The sequence below is a fragment of the Centruroides vittatus genome, unplaced genomic scaffold (assembly GCF_030686945.1).
Source record: "Centruroides vittatus isolate TY-2023 unplaced genomic scaffold, ASM3068694v2 contig_799, whole genome shotgun sequence".
Classification (NCBI taxonomy): Eukaryota; Metazoa; Arthropoda; class Arachnida; order Scorpiones; family Buthidae; genus Centruroides; species Centruroides vittatus.
In genome coordinates this window covers 1,840,993-1,865,690 of record NW_027122516.1, presented here as the reverse complement: position 1 = coordinate 1,865,690, position 24,698 = coordinate 1,840,993, and the positions used below count along the sequence as shown (strand labels likewise).

At 32.7% G+C, this 24,698-nt stretch overlaps 1 protein-coding gene across 1 annotated transcript in view; it reads left to right on the top strand.

Annotated features, from left to right (window-relative positions):
- Positions 1-24,698, top strand: part of LOC136981900 (succinyl-CoA:3-ketoacid coenzyme A transferase 1, mitochondrial-like) — a 156,736-nt gene that overhangs the window by 29,120 nt on the left and 102,918 nt on the right. The window contains exon 5 of the mRNA XM_067278283.1: positions 10,662-10,811. Within this exon, the coding sequence (XP_067134384.1) occupies positions 10,662-10,811 (150 nt within the window). The remainder of the gene's footprint in view (positions 1-10,661; positions 10,812-24,698) is intronic.

Sequence of the window (24,698 nt, the reverse complement as noted above, 5' to 3'; positions counted from 1 at the left end):
AAAAATTGTTCCAGAAACTTGCCATGCTCTTTGGACTCATTTAAAATCAGACTGCATGCAATTTCCATCAATGCCAAATGAATGGAAAGGTATTGCAGAAAATTTTTTAAAAGCTTGGCAATTGCCACACTGCTGTGGTAGCATTGATGGGAAACATGTGTTAATGGTTTGTCCAAAAAATAGTGGAAGTTTAAACTTTAATTACAAAGGGACATTTAGTAATGTGTTGTTAGCAGTGGCAGATGCCAATTATAAATTTTTTTATATAGACTATGGACACTATGGAAGTGAGAGTGATGGAGGAATATTTAGAAAAGTTCAATTTTGCCAAATGATGGAAACCTGCAGATTAAACTTGCCCAATGATGATTACTTGCCAAATTCTGAAATTATGTTTCCTTTTTTATTTCATTGGTGATGTAGCTTTCCCACTTAAAAGAAATTTGATGTGACCATATCCCAGACACTCAGCTATTAGCTGATCACAATGAGTCTATAACTATAAACTGTGTCGTGCTCGTTGAGTAGTGGAAAATGCTTTTGGAATTTTAAGCTCTCGTTTTTGAATCTTCAAACGACCCTTAACATACAGTGAAGATAACATGACAAAGATGGTATTGGCAGCTTACATCTTACACAATTTTCTTAGAAGAGAGTCAGCTTGTTACATTAATGCTGGAGATTGTGATTCAGAAGATGAACATGGCAATTTTATCCCAGGGAGGTGGAGAGCAACAGCTGATCAAATGAGAAGTTTCATGCAGGTAGCAAGCAATATGTACTCTACTGAAGCAAGAGAATTGAATAAATTAGCAGACTATCTATGTACCACTGGGTCTTGCCATAGGCAATAGACTACCATTTTTTTATTACTAAGGTTCAATAAAGAATTATTTTTATTACCCTTGTGTTTTAAAGACATTGTAATAAATATAGGTTTTCAAAAAAATTTATTAATATAACAAAATTAATTACATAAATAAATTACATTGATCTATTGAATTTATTAATTATTAATTCACTGATTCTCTTCGTCGTTCACTGCATCAATTTCGAAAAGAATTTCTTGAATTCTTTTCATTGCTGTTCATTGATTTTTGCTGCTCATTTTTGCCAGCATACTTTCAACAAATTCACAAAATGGTTTTATGTGAGATTTGTTTTTTTGTATTTCAGCATTGGCTTGTTTCATTGCTTCAGCAGACATTTTAAATACTGCTAATAGTTCTTCCATTTGTGGATCAGATGATTTTATAGTTCGTTTTAAATGTGAAGAAGTGCTGTAAAGTACAAAGTATATATCACAAATGTATTAACATACAAACGAAAAGCTTTAGAATAGTACAGACTGAATGTATGTACAGTACCTGCTCTCTGAAGCTTCCATATGTAATTGTGATGATGATTATGCAGGCTATAACAGGTAAAAGCAGGAGTAGGTAAAAAGGCAATCAGTGAATAACTATTGGAGTGCTTACCTAGAAAGAAATGTTTCACTGTCACTAGGACATGAAAGTTCTACCGACTCAGCATAAAGAGGCTCAATATCTTCTGGTAGATCTGCTGCTAAGACCGGTGATACATTGTTGATGGTTCTGTATATATACAAAATTGCACATAAAAGTTCTTGCTTCATCCATAAAATGTATTCTTTTTTAACCTAAAATTCTTACTCTTCATTTGTTTGTGGACAGCATCACATAAACCCATCTATAACATTATATAGGTACCATTGTGATACATAAACAGCATCTCTACCACTTCCAGTACCTTTGCTATCTTCCACCTTTTTACACTCTCTCGTGTATCGATCCCATTGTGTTTTCCAGCAGCTTTCAGCACTGGTAGCATCTGTAACATAAAAAGTTTATAGAAGTGAAGCTTTTGTACAACTTTTTCACAATTCATTCAATCGCATGCATTTTAAGCACTAAAATACAATACAAAAATATTCCATGTCATACTCAATTAATTTATTGCTTGATACATTTCTGACAACACACACAAATAATAAAATTTAATTTCAGAACAGAATAATTTAGTACATAAATTTAACTGTAATTGTATAATTCCAGTGACATGCTTGTATATAGGTAAACAAAAAGAAAATTAAAAACTTGTAAATGAACACATGGGATATAACCATAATTAAATATACCGTATTTTACGGACTATAAGACGCACTTTTTCTTCAAAAAATTGCCTCCAAAATTCAGGTGCGTCTTATAGTCCGTAGCGTCTTATAGTCCGTAAAATACGGTAATCATCATAATTCAGCAGTTGTACAACACTAAAACTTAAATGATTGTGAAATAATAAAAGGAATTCATATAGAAAAAATAATTAAAAGGAAAAAAACAATAAAAAGGAAATATGAATAATTGGAACTAATTAAATTAAAGAAAAAGAATGAATAAATGTTCAGGCACAGTATTGCAAAAAACATGTATAAATATTTGAATCATATTAGTTGTCCAGGTTATGATAGTTAAGAAGAAAAAGTATTAATGGATTTCTAATAGATTAAAGTTGGGATTGTATGTTTTCATGAAAAAATGTTAATTTTTAAAATGAGAGTTTGTTTTGAATAATGAATTATTATATTAAAATAAAATCAATTAAAAACTTTTTGGAAACAGATTCAATAAAAAAGAGAGAATTGTCACAAGAAGAAAAATGTAATAAAGTAAAAAAAAATATTTCAACATTTTATAATTAATTTTTTAAGAACCGTATACTTTATATTATTATTTAAGTAGATAATATAGAAATATCGTTAATAATAATAATTCACAACTGAAGAGGGACTGATAATCAAATAGAGCAGTCTAAAATGCATATTGGATATTAATTAAATGAATTAAAATTTGTAATAATATAAAGAAAAAAAGGAAATTATCTGAAATGTCCAGCGTGATTAAATCCAAATTCTTATAATAAAATTCTCCCATTTAACGTAAGTAAAAACTTGTGTATGTACAGTACAATATAAAATTGTATATGTATATGTGATACATCTTTAAAAAGACAAAGATTATATTCTACGATTTTTTACTATAATTACAAATATAGTAAAAATAATATCTTTAATATCATATTATTAAGATACTATAGTTAGCATGCTAGGCTTAGCTTTTTTAATATGTACTCACCTAAATCATAGGACTTTCCTATGGCCGTCCATATCGCATGTTTTAGGCATACATTCTTGTAATCAGGATGCCTCTTGTCGTATAAACATGGATATTTACGAATATTTTAGATAAATTTCTCCAAATCAATTTGTGGTCTTTTCAAAGTAGCCATGTTAGAATGTACACAAAAGCTCTTTTCCTGCAATTTTCGCACAATGTCATGATGACGTAGTTCCACTGACTTCTGATTGGTTGAAGGCACCGTTTTATGTCCATATTTGCATCGAAAGTTGAACACTGCTCAACTTGCTTTTACGTTGGTTTTATGACCTGCTCAGGCGTAAAATATCTTGGTCACGTGATTAAAAGCTTTTACGGCGAAGGGTTTTACGGCTAGTGGAGTTGCGGCCTTACAGTCTAACACTATGCCTGGAGCAAAGTAGTGACCAGCAAGTGCATTTTTTGGATCTCACCATCACTTTGAATAACAGCGTTCTCACTATGGATGTTTTTCGTAAGGCTACATACAATCCATTCTTCATACCACCATGTTCGCATGATTTTTCAACATACAAGTCAGTCGCCTTCAGGGCCTTATACCCTGTTTGCACTGAGCATTTCAATCTAGATTGTGATAAGATTGGTGACTGTGCCATGGTGCGACCTCTCTCGACCATTTTAATCTCACCATCTCTTGTCTCTCACGATTGAAACAAGGTTCAGTCGTGAGAGACACAAGAGGGAGTTTTTGAAACTAGATCCAGTCATAAGAGAGTTCCCACAATCCCATGCACACGAGAAGAAACAAGATGGCTGCAGAACGCATGTCAGGCTATCAACAGAGAAATAAAAAAAAATATTTGGAGAGATGATGAGATCTGGCTATTATTAGATATATGGCAAGAAAAAGTACTTATTTCTAACCAAAGCTTCCATTTTTTTTTTTTTTTTTTGTTAGAGTTTGTGACTTATTGAGTAGTTGCATCAGTTTTATCATCATTTGCAATAGCCAGGTTCTTCTTAAGAACCTGGCTTTGCTGACAAATATTCTCAGACAAAGGGAGCTGCAGTGCATTTACCAAATTGCCAAAGAGCTTGACACAAACTCATTAAGACTTTGGTTCTCATTAAGACTTTGACTTTGATTGTTACTGTGTGCCCCCCAAAACAATCTCCAAGAAGACCAAACCCTTTTGTATGGTCACCTATAACCAGAATTTAAGTGGAATCCTCAAGGAGATCGGACAGCATTCTGACATTTGAATTGCATACAGGATAACTCTGTGTTTTCATTACTTAGAAACAATAAGGATCTGCTTAATGAAAAGTATCTTCCAGGATTGTACACAATTCCATTGCACGACCATAGAGTAGATTGGCACTATGAATACATTGGCACTACATTTAGATCCCTTATGACTAGGATCAAGGAACACCATGACTCAATTACTAGGAAATCGGGAGGTACGGCCTTGGCCACTTATGCATCAGATGCAGATATAGAGATTAACTTTGATAGAGCTCACCTTCTACATCAAAACACATTACCATCATGTCTAAAATACCTGGAGACTCTGGAGATATATAGGGCTGTCTCTAGAGGAACAGCTATCAACAGCAGGGACACGGCTCCTATGTTGCATGCATGGAGGAAGTACTCGAGCACATTTAGCAAATAAATAATGTTTTTTAAACAGTTTCGACTTGGTATATTATGTTCATCTCTTATCATTATACATCAGCACTCCAGTTGTTTTGGGGTATGGTTTATTCTGACTTTTTGTTATTTATAAGCAGTTAACCTTTTTATGTGTGTTGTTTTCTTTTGTAATTGTTTTTATTTTTTATTTTGTAATATATTACTGTATTCCTGTGCATGCAATATTCATACACAACAAATTTGTATAAATTCCTTTTATGTTTGATTTGTGTTCTACCAGTAGAAGCTGAAGTTGGCCTTTGTAAAGGTTGAAAACATTTGTTCTTCAATAAATGTTTTTATTTTTCTCACTGGATTTTAAGTTTGGAAGTGTTGTTGTATTACAGGGGGGGAAACCTGCGGCTCGCGAGCCACATGCGGCTCTTTGAAGGATTATTTGCGGCTCTCGATAAATGTACTCGAGTTCCCTTCGTTTTTTCCCGATTTTTTGCTACTGCGCATAGTCGCGTGAAAGCTTGTTAGAAGCCGGCACTTTTTGCAATTTTTTTCTGAGTAAACTCGGCGCGCAATAAAAACGTTATTTATTGCATTTTTCGCAGTTCGAAAAAATTGGAGAACTTAAATTTTTTGAAATTTTTGGAAAATTTCAGAAAAAATGCCACCAAAAACCACCAGAGGGCTTCTCACAGAAGCCGGCGATCATAGAAGGGTTAAATTACTGACAACAAATATGAAAGACTAAGTGCAACGTTGTAACAAATTTCATTTCCGTCCAAGTTAAGAATGATATGAGTGAAGATCTTTATTGTAATCCAGTGAAGATCTTTACGATAATTCGTCTCGAGTTGGTTCTTACAACTCGAGAATGTTCTTGCGTTGGTTCGTAGAAAGGTACACCTCCACACTCAATCCAGTGAATATTTACAGTTTATTTACAAAACAAAATACTTCAGAATATACAAGTTTAACAACATTACACACACGGTACAACAAAGTGTGGTGTCTCACGTAACAGCTTGACCTTCCTTCGGGGACAATTATACTCTGGGGAAACTTCGGTCGGTTTGTGGAATTAGCTCAACTATACGGCCTATCCAGTCTCCGCACTTACCCGTCCCTGAGATCGTTGTCAGAGGAGAACACTCTCTCTACGCTCAGCGGGCTGTCCAAGTGCCTGAGACTACCGTATTATCAGTCTCTTGCCCTTCTCCCCGTTCCTCTCACCACTCTTACTATTTGAAGAGTTTTTGGACGACAACTTACGACCAATCAGGGTCCTTCCTTTCCCCGGAAGCTTTCAAAAACGTCCGCTTTCTTCCCGACGAAATAGCTTACCGTCACGTCCGTTCCTTGTTTACATTTTTCTAGCCGACAAACATGTGGCAAACACATTGACGTGTACAGACGAGTCCGATAAACGGAGACGCTACACCCTTTGTCTTCCCGACCGTTTATAGACACGCCAGGTGGGACCAATTACCAAGGTCGTGTTGCTTTTAGACCTGCCCTGCTAAAAGCGGACCTTTACAATATGACCCATCGAAAACTGCGCGAACGAACATAAACAGTGGCGTGATCGTCCGTAATTGATTGACTCCAGACCGATTTTGAATTTGTAAACTTTCATTGCAAAGGACAGTTGACACTGTGCTCTGGAGGAAACAATTTTTACCACTCTTGCTACGGATATAATTTGTAATCTGGAATTTTTAGTAAGTTAACTAAATTTGTTTCGTAGTATGTAACACGTGTTGTTATTGTTTTAATAACATCAATCTTGTATTTTCTAAATTTATTTATTTATTTCCAGTTCTTTTAAAAATATGACGACAGAAAACGAAAATAAAAAAAGAAAATACGAGCAAGAAAATAGAAGTTTTAATAATGAGTGGGAAGAGAATTTCTTTTTTATTGACAATAACGGAAAAGCATTATGTGTTATTTGTAATTCTACGGTCAAAAATTATAAAGCTAGCAATTTACGTTGACATTATGAAACCAATCATCCTCAGTTTTCTAATCAGTATCCACTAAATTCCAAATTAAGATCAGATAAACTTGCTTCTTTAAAATCAAATTTAAATAAACAACAGTCAGTTTTGATGACCTGTAGCAATCAAGTTAATAATGTGGCTGAAGCCAGTTTTGTTATTGCCTGGAATATTGCTCGTGCAAAACGCCCGTATGGAGAGGGGGAGTTTATTAAAAAAACTTGGAAGATGTACTTAAAGTTTTAGATCCAAATAATGCAGCATTGCACAAAGTTGTTTCGCAAATTCCCATCTCGAGACACACAACCGAACGACGCATAACTGCAATTAATACATCTCTTGAATATAATTTAAAAAATGATTTGAAGAACTGTATTGCATTCAGCTTAGCCCTTGACGAATCGACAGATATCACAGATCTTCCGCAATTGGCAGTTTTCATACGTTTTGTTTCACCTGACTTCGTTGTTAAAGAAGAATTATTAGATTTAGTGGCACTTCAAGAGTCAACCCGCGGTGTCGATATTAAAAATGAATTAGATTCCATAATGAAAACTTTTGATGTGCCTCTTAATAAACTTGTAAGCATTGCAACTGATGGAGCTCCGGCAATGCTGGGTAAAAAAATCGGTCTTATTGGGCTTTTAAGAGATGATTCTCAAATTCCACAATTCATACCGATTCACTGCATAATTCACCGAGAACATCTCGTTACAAAATATTTAAAATATCCTGATGTTATGAAAACAGTGTTACACATTGTGAATTACATTCGCACCAATGCAAAAAATCATCGACAATTCAAAAATTTCCTTGAAGAATTAAAGGACGAAGAACTTCCAAATGACATTAATTTCTTTTGCATTGTTAGATGGTTGTCTAGCTACAACGTATTAAATCGTTTTGTAGATTTGTTTGATCCGATAACTGCATTTCTAAAAGAAAAGGGAATAACCTATTCAGAATTAGACGATGACGAGTGGTTACAAGACTTAATGTTTTTGACTGATGTCATGGAACATTTGCAAACACTCAATTTAAAATTGCAGGGGAAAGATAAAATAATATCTGACCTCTCACAGTGTATATTTAGTTTTCAAACTAAATTACGACTTTTTCAAAAAGACATTAAAAATAAAACTTTTTGTCATTTTCCTCGAATTAAAAAAAATTGTTCCAATATTAAACAAGAAAAACTCAGCGAGTATATAAAAAAGCTAGAAGAAATATTGACGGAATTCCAAAATAGATTTCAAGACTTGAAATATTTTAAATCGTCTCTTGATTTTTTTCTGAATCCATTTGAAATTAACATAATTCAAGGTGAGTTTTCCATTTCCAATATAATCATGACCCAAAAAGCATCTGGAGAATTAGAATTAATAGAGATGCAAGAAGATCAAGTTCTACAATTAAAATATAAGTCGACGTCGATTACTGAATTTTGGAAATTTGTACCAGAATCGAAGTATCCTGAATTAAAAAAGGCTGCTTGTCGAATTATTTCAATATTCGGAACAACGTACTTATGTGAATCATTTTATTCCACTTTAAAATTCGTGAAATCCAAACACCGATCAGTATTAACTAACCAGCATCTCAAAGAATTATTGAGAAGTGCTGTCACCAATTATTCACCAAATTTTAAAGAATTATCAAGAGAAGTAAAATAAATGTGTTTAATTTTTAGTATTTAAATTCAATACACATATTTTGTACTTTTATTTATATGTTTACAATAAATATAATTTTTGTAAAAAAATTTTTTAATACCTTTTTTGCATGCCTTTTAAATACATATTTAATTGCGGCTCGCAAAAAATTTCAAATTTTGAAAAATGGCTTGGACTATCAAGGAGCTTGGCCACCCCTGTTGTATTATATGAAATTTAATATGAAATACAAAAAGAAATAAAAAAACAATTGAATATAAAGTATTCTAAACAAAAACTCAGAGAAGAAAAACAATGCAACAAATTCAATTTTCTCAAACACTCATCAATCCTGGATTACTAGAATTTTGTTTTTTAAAAGTCTCATCAGCTACAAATTTCTGTGCTTGATATATTGGCATAAGAACATCAGGACAGCTAGTAGTTGCATAGCAAGAGATTATTTTTTCCAATATATCGTAAAGTTCTCTGTGGATAAAGGCAAGGGCATCTCTTCTTTGTTGGTACAGACCTCCTTTATATTCACTACTTTCATTGTTTCTCTTATTGAACTATTTTAAGACACTTCCAGAAACATCTTCCAAATCAACAAATGATCACAACATCACAATTGCAGTCAATAAATTTAGTGATCACAATATCAAATCACAAAGTAAAATAAAGATGATGAAATAAAGATTTACTGTCTTTTGATAGGAATCATGTTTGCTTGTTGATCAGCATTGTGACTGGTTTTGATCACTTTTATAAAAATCTGTGCTGACTGTAACTTTGCTCCTCATTCTCTTGTCACTATTGCAGATCCACTCAGGAGACTCCTCTGCATACATTTGTGAGTATGCAGATCTCTGCTGGGTAGACTTTGTTGTACCCTGATGAAGTCCCTTAGCTTTTTTGCTAAGTTTGGATAGAGGAAAAGTTGTTGCTGGATGAGTTTATAATTGCAATTTAAAATTAGAAGATAATCCATATCATTGCAAAACCAGTACTTGCTTTCAAATTGACTTTTAAACACAAATCCAAAGGTTACTTTCAGAAAATTATGAATAAAGAAAATATTAAAATGATTAGCATAAACAGAATATAAATTTTTTGACCACATTTTCATAACATTATAATTTAAAGCATTCTTTTTTTAATTTATGGTATTTTCTCAAATTAGTGTCTGGGTGCTTATTTGTTTACACAGGTCAAAATTTCCAGTGCTTATTCAAGGCAGCTATTTGAGGCCCAGCAATTAATTTTTACTGTTGATTCTTTTGACTACTGTATTTTAGTTTGTTTCAGTACAGTTCAGTTCAACTCCTGTATCTTTATTACTATATCTGACATTATTATTACATGCTAAAGCTACAGCAAATACTATTGGCAAATACCAATAAAAGACAGCTATTTTTATATGATATATCCGTGGTACAAGAATAATAGTTAAGCAATTGACTCTCAAACTTGTCTTGTTGGATATTATAGTTTATATGCACTTTCCTTCATACGCTATGGTATTTTATAATGAGGATAAACTATGTATTTAAAAGCATTTCTGCATAAATAAATGATGCTTTCAACACCTGGGACTGTTTATTTGATATTATTTGTTTTTTTCTAAATATTGTGCAATCATTATTTAAGAGAAGACAAACTACTCTTTTAAATCTTTGATTAATATTAAAAATTGATATTACATGCATTTGTTGATGCTTTCAGGAAAGGGAATAAAAATACTCTACAGAAATATATACTGTATTTATATTATCCCTATTTTCAGTATTTTCCATTCTGTTTTTTTTTTGTAGTCTGTATATTTTTATCATCATTTGAATGAAATATATATATATGATATGATATGTTTAAATTCTTCAGCTATAATTCTGAATTTTTATCTTTTATCTTATTGTATATATTTATTTCATTCATTATTATGAACTTGTAGTTTATTTTAATATTTCTAAATAGATAATGAAATGATACCAGTAATATCCAGCAATTTACTAAATAATAAAAATAAATGTTTTCAATGATTTTTAAATCATTGTCATCGGGTTAAAATAGCAGCCAAAAACATTTTTATTATTATTTAGTAAATTTCTAGATATTACTGGTATCATTTCATTATTTATAATTAAATCCAGTTTTTAAGTAGTGAATAGTTATCATCATTTCTAAATAGATTATGTATTTTTATTATTAATATATTTTTGTTCAGGGGACATTAGCTGAAAGAATACGTGCTGGAGGAGCTGGCGTTCCTGCATTTTTTACACCTACGGGATACGGAACATTGATTCACGAAGGTGGTGCTCCTGTTAAATACAATCCTGATGGAAGTATTGCAATCGCTAGTATATCGAAAGAGGTATTAAAGATAAAATGTTAATTAAAAGTTTTATCAAGTAAACAGTAAAACCTATTTTAAAATTTTACTATAAATGAAATTTTAAGCTATAAGTTACATTTTATTATAAGCTGAAAACCTGTCAATATTGAAGCAGGAGAGATTTTGTTTAAGAAAAATGTAACTTAACCTGAATTAAGCAGAAAATTAATATTTTACTTGCAGACACATATGTAAAATTCCCTGGTATAATGATTATCATCAGCATTGTCAGGCATTTTGAAATTGACTTTTTGAAATTGCAGAATCCATTGGAAAATTGTTACAAAATTATTAGCCAGTCTTTGTGTTTGTGCATTATTTGTAGAGTCATCTAGTCATAAAATTTGGTAAATATATCTCTGGATTTGTTGATAAATAGAAAAGCTTACTAACTCATTGTTCACAGGAAAAAGGACATTTCTATGGCCTATAATATTCTCAACTAAATTCTAAAAAGGGCTATATCCATTATTTTTTTACAGATTTATATGCACATTTACTATGTGAAACAACTATAACAAGAATTGTTCGAATTTTTGCGCCTCCTGACAGAGCTTGTTACAAACTGAAAAATATACTGTCCGAGAATACGATGTTTGATCTATATGTCTTCAAAGTTTCATTAATTTATTTTGATGGTAAGATATCAAAAAAATTAACAATAAAATATATGTTCAGTTTCCTGTAGGTTATTTGATCTGAATGATACAGCAGATTTAAAATGGTATGGAGTTTCAGTGGGAATGCCATTATATCATATGGAAAACCATAGACCATAGTAATGCCCTTTCAAATCTTTCTACACTTAGTAATTTGTAGAAATGAAATACAAAAATCATGCTAAAATGCTTTTCTGTGTGGTCTTCATGGTCTGCTAACACTAATGACAAAAGTCTACTGCAGTAAAAAATTGTAACTATAAGTTATGCATAACATAATGCTATATATATAAATCTATTGAACTGTATATCTAATATATAGTATATCTTGTTTGTCAACAATTACCATTTGTTACTGGGTAAATAAATCTCACTTACACAACCAAAAATCCAGCTTATGAACATACAGTATGATGGAAAAAAACAAACATTTTCAATTGCCTTTAGCAATCATCATCAAGTTAAAAAACATATTCAGAAATGGATACTGGAATAGAACGTGACAGAATGTAATCATTTAAAATATAAAGTGAACAATGTCTGATTGGTAGTCAGTGGTCATGTGGTTGTATTGGGATATAAATATCTTGATGTAAAAAATATTAATATCCATAATGATGTTAATATTAAATATCCAATAACACCTTCCATTGCGTGTTCTATTCTGATATCTGTTTCTGAATACATTTTTAACTTGAAAACATTCATTTTTCTTCATCATTCTGTGTTTCATGAGCTGAATTTTTGGTTGTGTAAGTGAGATTCATAATTATCCAGTATATAGTGTGTTTTTAACTTACTGGGTAAATAAAGCAAAAAATTAATTGTACAAGGAAATATTTTGAAATGTTTTCTTACTTTTTGTTAGTTCAGATCACTAGAAAAGTGGGAAATCACTAGATGTAGTAATGCAGGACATCACAAAACACATGAAACAAACTATATTCTGAGAAAAATTTGGAACCTTGTCAGAAAAATGAAGGTCATCATGTGATGTTCATTTCTCTGACAAAGTTTGAAATCATTCTCAGACATACAGACTAGGGCAACAACAGGTACCAGTATATACAGACCAATGCTCTTTTTTAATATTAGTCTTTGTTGGAATTATCCTGTGCAGAATCAAATACTTCTAGGAATCAAGAACTTTTAAGAATTGGATAAGTTTTTAAAAATGACGTTCTCAAGAACAAACAACAAATGAAATTTATGAAAACAGTGAGAATAAGGCAACATTTTCCTTGTACAGAGTAGTTAGTAACTAACTGTTACTGAGTATTCAAAAACAAGTTGATTAATATGTCAATAATTAGAGTGTTAAAATTTCTTGAGAAGTCATATCACAGAATAACTTGGTCTCTACATTACAGTATTGTGATGAAAATTTTCATTATAGAGCAAGATGCTATATTTTAGTACTTGCATTGGCTTGTTTGCAATCATGTGGGCTTATAAGGATAGTATATCTGTGAGAAGCTGGGGGGTCAGTGGATACCGGTTTAAATCCCCTTGGATTAGCGATGGTCTGGTAAAGGCCGTCAAATGCCACTGGATGGCAGGATCTGAGTGACAAAGGGGGTGGATAAGCCAAGATGTGCTGTTCTCTGAAGGAAGTTCACTCCAGACTTGTTTAGCAATTAAAACATTTTAATGAACTTAACACAAAAGACTATGATACAGTAAGCTAATACACTACAGATTAGTCTACTTTTCGTAGGTAACAAGGTCCGAGACTATTTCTATTCAGTCCGTACGACTGTATTGGCTAAACATTAAATCCTTATACACGTATCTACATAAACATTAAAGCCTTATAGGCTAATTGACTGATAGAGAGAGTTTACAATTCTAAGTAAAATATCTTGGAGAGAGTGACAATGTCTTGTGATCCTATTTATTTGACAGACGCAAACCAATTGTGGATCTAGTCAAGGTAGTGTTGGCCATCATAGGATTTTGTAAAGAAGACAAGAGTTGGGTGGACAGGAGTTTTGGTGGGACAAAAGTTTGGTTTGGCTCTTCCAGGTGTGGCCGCTCTTCAAGATGTGTCTTCCCCGATGGTTGGGTCAAACCCTTTTTATACCCGTAGCGTGTGGGAATAGCATCAGGTGCTTTTGATTAAATGTGGTCTAAGTTCAAGCTGTGTCTGGGGTCCGGTGGAGGTGAGCCGATGGCACATTGAAGACCTGGCTGATTCTATGATTCTTATTCCCATATTTGGTAATCATTTTTGACAGCTTCCCTCATTAATAACTGGATGTTTGAACAAAGTTTTTCCAATAAGTCCAAACATCACGATTGTTGATTCCTAAGGTTATTCGATCGGCTGTTTATTTCCCATATCTGTGTGTGACAGAAATATGAGGTGGTGGGGAAAAACTAGGATTTTTTCACTTTCCCAATTAATCGCCTATCAATTTAATTAACCTCAAATTCTCACATCAGAAGTCAAATCACAGAATAACTTGGTCTCTGTATTACTGTATTGTGATGAAAATTTTCATTATAGAACAAGATACTATTTTTTAGTACTTACATTGGCTTGTTTGCTATTGTGTGGGCTTATAAGGATAGTATATCTGAGAAACATTCAAATACTTATAACAAGTTTCTGGGAACAATGAGAACTTTTGCAGTCAAATAGTTTTCAATCTTAGTATTTGAATATTTTCTTTTATAGTTAGAATCACTTTGGATTGATTTTGATTAAGCCTAGTGATCAAACTATTTTATATACCATATATTTCTGCAGATAAGACAAGGTATAAATTTTCGGCAAAGTTTTATAGTTTTAGCATATATCTGTCCTATAAGACGATCCCCAAACTATCAATGGCCTATGAATTTAGTTTAGATCGATGATCATCATCTGGATAATAATACTGTATAGCGTATACAGAATTATGTCCTACTAGCAGGTAGGCCCAGCATTGCTTGGGCAAAAGTAACAATAACAATAATTAAGATTATTAAGTTATAGTCACAAAAGAAAAAGAGTAATTTCATCAACAAACTAAGTATTTTTAAGGAAAGGTCAAATTTGAAAATTGAATGTTCTAATATTGTTCGATTTTCACAATGTATTCTGATTATATCGTTCAATTTTCATCGAATGTTCTAAAGAAGAAAGGTTGAGAAAAACCGAACTAATCTGTTTAAATTTGAAAATCGAATATGTTCTAACATAGTACTCTTTTTTCTTTTTTCTTTTTTTCCAGAGCCCGTAAATCTTGCACGTTGCTTTCTCTTGTTCTCAATTGTTACTTAACACTTCCATTGTTACTTAACACTATCATTGTTACTTAACACTTTGGTACTTAAAATTGGTACCCAAACTGTGTACCAAATTTCAACTTTCAACTCCTAACCATTTTAGTGAAAATGAAGATTATTACGTTACAATCAACCTTATTCATTTTCACAGAATGCAAGAATTGGGTCCTCCCTGTTTCCAGACTAATTACAGAATTTTTAGATGGGTCTAAAAATATGTTCGATTTCCTGCAAAAACGAAAAAAACTGCATCTGTGTCTTGCATGTCGCTTTCTCTTAACAATTCCATTGTTACGTAACACTTCCGTTGTTGGCATTGCCATTGTTACTTGACACTTCCATTGTTGATGGAAGTGTTAAGCCTTAATTCTGTCCCTCTCCCCCATGAGGAGGTATTTCGAAAAATCCCTTCTTAGTGTGCATTCTTGTGACGTACCCTAACTGTGTACCAAATTTCAACTTTCAACTCCTAACCGTTTTGGCTCTGCACTGATTATTATTATTATTATCAACTCGTCTTGATTATATATATAGATTTGTAATTTTTTGAATGAATAAATTTTATTTTCTGCCTTGCTATTGTTGCAAACGTTCGCACTGATTTGGGCGTTCGGGTAATGACCTTGACTATTCACAAAAACGTTGTATGGGCTATTCTATTTTGTGGACATGCCCTACTTTTTACTAGTAAATAATTACAGTTTGTCTGTTTTTTTTATAATGGTTTTAGTTTATATAAATTTCAATCTAATTTTTTTGTATCTGTCCTATAAGATGACCCTGGATTTTGGGGACTTTTTTTATGATTCAACTATCGTCTTATCTGCGGAAATATACGGTATGTAAAAGTGATTTTACTATAATAAATGAATGTAATATATAATATATATAATAAATGAATGTGTGACATTTATCTGGTGTAGTTTAAAGACAAAAAGATGAAAAAATATTAAAATCAGTTCAGAATGGAATCTTGCCAAAAAAACAAGAAATAAATTTGGTATTGTATGATAATATCATATGCCAACCTTTTTGTTCTCCAGTACCAGTTTAACATTTTGACTAACATTTTTGATTTGTTTTACAGTTGTTCTTCAATTCTATCTTTCAGTCACCTTATTCTAATTCTGTTTCATTAAAATTTGAATATTGAAAATTCTTATGATGATTTTTAAATTTTGGAATTACTAGTCAAATCATTTAACTGGTACTGTAAAACAAAAAGGTTGATGTCTGATATTGTTAGAATATTCTCCAATAAAAGCTTCTGATCTGTATTATCAATAAATAACTATGAACCTCATTGGCTTTTCTGTTATAATTACACATTCGTGATGCACCTGCTTGATTTTTTTATTTAATCAATGCAAAATTTTCTAGACTGCATTTCGGCTTGTTCAAAAGCCCTCTTCAGCCAAGTAACATACAGTAGTGGCAAAAAGTACCGTTGACATATTTTTAAAAAATGCAACCTCTATTTTGTTTACCACCTACTACATAATTAACATTGTGATAGTTAAAAAGAGCACAAAAAAGAGTCAAAATACTCAGGTTTTCTCTCAAATCTGTAAAATTTTATATTTTACACTGTCACAAAAGTAGATTTACCAAAGGAAGTATGTAAATTAGTTTGCACTGTTGTATGAAACTGAATGCAATCATAATCAGTTGGGTGAAGAGTGATGTATATTAACTGATTTTATAAGAAATATAACAAAATGCCTTGAGGAATACAATTATCAAATGATATCAAACAAAGAATGACAGATATGCATTTGAAGGTAAAAAAGACCTTTACTGAAATTGGTAAGATCTTTAATCTGTATAATACTGTTGTTGCAAAAGTTGTGAAGTGTTTTCAAATATATGGGACCATTGTTTCTGCCAAAAAGCCAGTTAGACCACGAAAAACAACACCACAGTTGGATCGTTTGATCAGGTGTACGAGTGCAGCCAACCCTTGTTTGACTGCTTCCCATATTAAACGTGAAGTGAACCAAATATAAGCTTAAGGACTGTACGAAGACATCTGACTAGTTTTGGATTACATGGGAGATGACCAGCAAACAAACCACTCACCTCTGCAAAAAACAAAAAGTTGAGATTAGAGTTTGTACATGAACACATTACTTGGACCAAACAAAAATGGTCCAAGGTGTTATGGAGTATTCTATTGTGATGGTATACGATATGCCAGACAACCAGTGAACATGAGATATGACCCAAAGTACACAGTTCCTACAATAAAGCATGGTGGTGGCTGCATAATGGTATGGGGATGTTTCTCTGCAAAGGGAATTGGTCCAATTCATAGAATTAATGGATAAATTGTTTATCGGGATATATTGCAGAATCAAATGCTCCCTCATGCACATCATTCAATTCCAAGGGAATGGATCTTCCAACAGGACAACGTAATATTTTTGTAAAATTTTGTTGGGTCCCAGGCCATGTAGGTATAAGAGGGAATGAAGAAGCTGACGCAGCTGCAAAGTCAGCAAGTCCTGCTCAGCATACAATGTTTATTGAAGGAGGTGACTTGAAGCTGGTCGTTAAAAAACGACTAGCAGAGAGATGGCAAAATGTGTGGAACAAACAAGTCCACAATAAACTTTATGAGATCAAACCTATAATAGAAAATTGGACACACAACAAACAGTATGATAGGAGATCTGAAGTCATTCTTACTTGTCTGAAGATTGGACATACTCGGCTTACTCATCAATACCTTTTGAAGGGTGATGACCAGCCAGTATGCCAGTATTGCATTTGTACTTTAAGTGTTAAACACATACTTTGCAACTGTGTTGCTTTTGACCAGAGTCGCAGACAGCATTTCGGAAATGCAAATTTGAGAGAGATTTTGGGCCAGAGGCCAAATTTTGATAAGATACTGAACTTTTTGAAAGTTATAAATATTAATAAAGAGATTTAACTAATTTATTTATTTATTTATTTATTTATTATATAGTTATATTTGTTTTGTTCTGTTTATTTGCACTTGTTCATGTTTTCGTGTTATATTAATATTTTATGATATATATATATTTAGCTTTGTTTAATTTCATCATCTGTCATGGCGCAGCATAGCCTATATGGCTTTTGTGCCAAAAAACTCAAACCAACCAACCAACCAACCAACCAACAGGACAACGACCCAAAACACACAGCAAATTTGGTAAAGCAATGGTTTCAACAGAAAAAGGTGAATCTTATGACATAGTTAACCCAATTGCCAGACATGTCTGTCTGGCAATTGGGTTAACTATGTCATAAGATAAAATAAGACAGACAGACAAAATAAACTTTATTTCTCCCGACACCGCTAGGCACAGTTGGGGTAGAAAGACATGGAATACAGTAGTGTTACATTCTGAGCAATAGAACTGACAATGTAAATGATAATGAAATAAAAATAAAAATAAAAAAAAACAAAAAAAAACAAAAACGCGAAAATATACATTAACTAAAAAACATATCAGTAAATGAGTCAATGTTTTTGACAATTATAATGACCGTAAAACAGCCTAAACAGAATCCGCGTATAAACAGAGGACCAGGTGACAAACACTGAACAGATCTTATGCAGCAACTTACTCACAGTAAGTATATAGGAGCTCCTGAGCTCAGATAAAACAGATGGAATCGCCCGTAGAACGTAGGCCAGAATGAGGGCACAGCGCAGATTTGTGCAGCAACCAACACAAAAGAACATAGTAGGCTAGTAGAAGATCATGAAAGGTCTTTGGCGATACAATAAAGCTAAAACAGTAAAACAATAATTAGTGTATTACTGTTCTGATGAAGTAAAGTTTAACCATTCTTTGAAAAAGAAAAAAAGTACTTTTTGCTCGACACAAGATGTTCTGGCTTACATGGCCAACTCAGGTTGTCTTCTTCTATGTAGATCTTGAGTTCGCGTCTTATATCTTCCAATATCGGGCACGATAACAGATAATGTTTAACCCCGTCACGCACCCCACAGATAGGACAACAGTCAGTGTCACTATGCCGAAACCTATACAGGTAGACGTTAAATTTTCCGTGCTCTGTAAGCAGTTGAGAACTGCGGTGTTCAGGGTGAAGCCACTTCCACTTGAGCCGTCTTTCGACGTCTGGGAAAAATTGTCGAGTGATGTGCGATTCCGGAGTTCGCTCCCATTCTTCTTGCCATCTGGCAACAGTCTGATGCCACAGGAGTTCTTTTAGTCTTGAAACCGGGAGTTGATTGTATGCCGGAATGATGTCCGTGAGCATGGTTGTTGTACGAGCAAGCATGTCTGCACGTTCGTTGCCCGGAGTGCCACAGTGCCCTTTAATCCATTTGATGTAAAATTTGTTACTAGACTGGTTGGCAGAAGACAAAATTTCTCTTGTAATGGGATGAGTGGTATCCTTATTAGTTAGAACTTGGACAGTAGCCTTGCTATCCAAAAGAATAGAGATATTACAATTGCCAGACCTAAACCCCATAGAGGATCTTTGGGATAAAGTTGAGTGCCGTATACGCCAGTGTACGTATTCAAGTCTGGATGAATTGTGGTCTGATTGACTGATAGGTTTTACTGTAATACATTACATTTTGTATATCTACCAGCAAATAGAATCTAAACATATTTATTATAACACTTTTGATTTTTTTTTTACATTTATAAAAATTGAAATGTTAACATGATGATTTATCTTTCATTGTAACTGAAAAATATTATTTTAAAATGCTAAATATAAAACAATCAAACCTTGATTTAGCATTACCATTTGTTTATCTATGAAATTTACACTAAATCAAGTGTGATGAGAACTTGATTTAATGCAAAATATCTTAAATGATAAGAATTACATAAGGTGGTAACAGAAGGCTACATCTTGTGTGTTATGCAGTGAAGCATTTACTTGTCATATTTGACAGCCTGCTTTGGGATCCCACTTGATATTTCAGAATGCACTAAAAGGTAATAGGATGTATTTTTTCACATGCTACAACTTTTTAATTGACAATGTTGCCCTATTTTTATTAGGGACTGAGATTACAACAGCCCTCTCTGATATGAGGACTGCAGGGAAACAGAAATTGGCACCATTGTTTAGCACATCTCTGATGTGTAATGCATCAGCAAAAGGACTGCAGTGATGGCTTTATTAGTTTTTGAATTAATTGGCCCAGGAGAGACTTTTATTACCACTCTGTATATACTAATGAAGTCCACATATGAGTTTGGAACTTTGAAAACCAACTGATTTGGTAATAAATCATTTATAATGCATATATATATTTAATTATTCACAGATACTGAAGGATTCTATATTTAATATTTATGGAGAAGATTCATTTGCAATATTCATTGATGCTTTTGTAAAGGTGACATTATTTAGGAGAGTTATAATCCTTACTCCTTGAGATATTTTCCACTAAATCAAGTTTACATCAAACTTGATTTAGTGCTATGTCATAATTTGATTATAATCAATACTTCGAAATTGTAATTTATATGCTATTTTCATAATTGCCATTATAACAAAATATTTTTCAATAAACACTCAGAGTTTTGAATATTTTGACTCAAACACCTTATGCTTCCGAGAATTAGTATTTATTATATTACAAATGTTTTCTACCTGCTCAACAGGTCATCATCAGGTAATTTAAACTCTCGAAATGTTTACTTGCGCAGGTTCTAGGTTCAAACGTTTACACGAAACAAAAGTTCAAATGTCTAAAACTGTTCGAACAATCCATTTAAATACAAAAATATAAACAATAACTAAAATTAATTAAATAAATGCATGGATCAACTAAATATAAAATTAAATTAAATTAAACAAATTAAGCGCAAACAGTGGTTGGCCGACAACAAGTTAATATTAACACGAGCTGATAAAAGCAAGCATTTAATAGTAATGGATAAGCAACATTACACCAAGACTCTAGAAGAATATATAGAAAAAACGGGATGTGAAAGAGTGGATCACGCTATAGTTGGTAGATTAGACAGGAAGGTCAAAAAATTAGAGAAATCACCCATCACCACAATCTTTCCATTTCTCAAAGGAACCAGTGTAACAGGCCCAAGTATGCCTAGATTCTTCGGATTTGCAAAAACACATAAGGCTAATAAACAGATCAGACCAGTGGTTGAAAAGTGTAAAGGACCAACGTATAAACTGGAAAAGAACCTACATAGATATCTGTCAGAGCATATAGAAAATAACCAATATGTCACAAAGAACCCACTAAACATGGTTAACAAGCTTCAGAATGCATCTTTAGGGGACGAAGAGATTGCTTCGGTCATGGACTTCGAAAATCTATATCTGTCAATAAAGCTAGATGCATGTTTTCAAGCCTTGATAGTGTGGTCTTACGCCATATCTTTTTTTTGTATATTTTATTTGTACATATATATTTCCCATTTTCCTTTATTCCTCTACCCTTTGTTTCCTTGTCCCCCTTCTTCTGGAAACTTCTCTCTGTGGGTGGCGACGAACTGGTTATAAGACAAAAGAAACGGATAGCCTGGAGGGGCTAAAAGGGAGATAGACTGGACACTTTTGGCTGAGACATCGAGCTGTAAGAACATGTTTGGTGAGGTCTCCAAGAATTTCGCGCCAACGGGAGAACGAAGGAGGCAGCAAGCTGAACGTAGCAGAATCTAGAGAGGAACTCTAGTAATCTAATACAAAAGCCCTTCTGGAAGTTTATTGAAGGAAACACAAAGGAAGGAGAAAATTCGAACTCTACAGTCATCGAATTTCGTATCGTCCAAGAAGGCCTGAGTTATAGCCACCACCATGAGTTCGCTAGCTAAGTTTGGGTACCCGTTCTTGTCTGGTTCTATCCTATTATCTACGCCTTCTTTTTTCTTCTCTAGTATAAGTAGTTTTAAGTAATTAGTTATAGGTTTTTTTTTCGTGTTCCTTTTGTAACGCGTCGTATACCTCAATTCTTTTGTCACGAGATCTTAGAATAACGATTCTGCCCAAGTGTCAAAAATTTATGACCTTGTCCAAGGAGTGTCGGAATACAAACGATAATCCTGTATAAATTAACAAACGCGGGTGAAAAATAAAATAAAGAAGTTTAATTTTCTCCTATCCCCTCATCAGACTCTTTTTCACCACGTGCGTTTTACAACAATAGACACCTTTTGCATGTTAGACCCAAAGGTCTATCCTGAAGATATGAAAATACTGGCTGACTAGATATGTTATCATTCAGTTTTCATTTTTGATGGCAAGATTTATAAACAAAGGAAAGGTATGCCCATGGGCAGCTCTATGTTCGGGTTACTCTGTGAATTGGTTATACGTAGATTGGAGCAGACTACTATTAGAACCTTTAAGGATGAAATAGTTTTGTACAAACGATACATAGATGACGTATTCATTTTATGGAAAAATGACGAAAAAATACATTTTTTGAATGAGATGAATTCTAATAACCATGGCTTAACGCTAAAACTGGACCAGCTTAGCACAACAGAGGTGCATTTTTTGGATATCAACATTACATTTAAAAAAGGTTCCTTATCCACAATAGTATACATTAAACTTACGCATGACCCACTATACATTCCCTCCACATCTAATGATCTGCCCACTTACAAACTATTGGCATTTAGGGCCCTTATTAGAAGGGCATTTGCTTATTGCTCCAACATATATGACAGAATGCAAGAGTTGAATAGAATCAGGGCCATTGCAACATCCTTAGGATTTAGAAAGCCAATAGTTGAAAACTTAAAATCTTACCTAGTACCTAACAAAAAGAAACCAAAAGGGAATTTAAACAGAGAAATCACTAAATTCACTTACAGAAAAGGATTGTCCGCTATAATGAAGGAAGTAGCCAACTGTAGGAACACAAAGTTGATCTATAAATGGGCACCCACCATTTACAGTGCACTTAGGAACGACAAGGATAACATCAAAGGTGATGAATGCTCTGGGGTCTATAAAATACCATACAAAAATGATCAGTTGGATCTTAATAAAGAATACATAGGAGTCACCAACAGGAGCTTGAATAAAAGACTTAAAGAACATATGTATGACATAAGTAAAGGACACTGCAATACAGCCTTATTTAGAATGGCACAAACTGAAGGATCAGTAATTAATTGGAATGAAGCTAAGGTTATTAAACAAATATGCTCACCATCATTAGCATTAACTATGGAAAAATTTGAAATATACAGATCAGGCACCACGGGCATGTGTTTGAACTATAAGGACGCCACAAATTTACCAACTGCATGGAAATTTATGATTGATAATAACCCCGTATAATCAATTATACAGCATACGCTCATCCCATATAAATATATTTATTGTATAGATATATAGTTTTTATTGCATTTTATGTTAGTTTATGTTCTTTAATTTAATATTTAGTTGATCCATACATTTATTTAATTAATTTTAGTTATTGTTTATATTTTTGTATTTAAACGGATTGTTCGAACAGTTTTAGAAATTTGAATTTTTGTTTCGTGTAAACGTTTGAACCTAGAACCTGTGCAAGGAAACATTTCAAGAGTTTAAATTATCTGATGATGACCTGTTGAGCAGGTAGAAAATGTTTGTAATATAATAAATACTAATTCTCGGAGGCATAAGGTGTTTGAGTCAAAACAAAATATTTGTTCAGTACTAATATGAGATAAAAATTTGAATTAAATAAAATCATTTATAAATTTTTATTTAAACTCATTTGATAAGGTAATAAACAATTTTCAGTATTATTATCTTTAACAATTTAACTGAATTTACTTTATTATTCTTTTCTACAGTTATGTAGACCTGTAAATAATAATTATTTATATTTTGTATACTTTTTCACAATATTTAGCTATTTTAAATAATTTAGTGACATTTATTTATATTAAAAATTATTTTTGATATACCATAAAATACTGTGTACTTAAACAGGATTTATTATTTGTTTGTTTTTATTTAATATCATATTTTGCATAGTGAGAAGTAAATTTTATAAGAAAAATTTATTACTTTATAACTTTGTTTGAACTTGTCACAGCATGTAGAACCATTCTAGGTTCAAAATTTTGGTAATTTTTTACAGAACAAAGTTTGGAAAACACTGATTTACAGGATCTTTTTTTTTTCCTTTTTCATTTTAGAAGTTTAACCATGTAATAGCAAGTGACTTTGGGGTGTGCTACAAGTGATGTAGTTTATTATTTGGTATATCATATTATTTGGGACCAGTGTAATATGATATATCACATTGTCATTGTATTGGAAAATTTTATGCTCAATAGTTTTAGTTCTTTAGTATATGGGTTACATTAAAAATTGTAAATACACTGCACTGTATATATTAGATATTCCTTTGTATTGGTTAACTATTAGTGTTATAATTATTATGTTGGTACCGTGTGTTTGTAAGCTGATGAGGGGTCCTTGTACCTGAAATGCATCCTTACCTAAATTTGAAATGTGATTATTAAAGACTAACTTTTTTGTAAAAGATCTGGTCCTTCTTTCTGTCGGCCTTGGTGTGATAAGCCCTCCAAATTGTTAAATCCTATTTATTAGGTTATCTAACTTTATCTAATTTATAGTCGTGGGCTAAAAGCATCGTTTATTATCATCTTTATTGCCACTGAAGACAATTGTTTTGAACATGTTCTTCTTACAAAATAAAAGCTTACCTTTTTGTATCAATTTCTGCAGTATTGTCTTTATAGTTAAAGATTATTTGCATGCTTTGTTAAATTGTATTAAATTGATTTCCTTGGTTATTTTAGCACTGGAATAAGCATGCACCACATGCATACACTTGTGCAATGCTGGAAAGATCTCTTTTGTCCCCGGATATATGGTTAAGGGTCAATTTACACACAACAGTGACGTGCCGGCACAGTGACCGTTTAGTGCAGTAAGCATCGATAAATATCACACATAGCCATTCAGA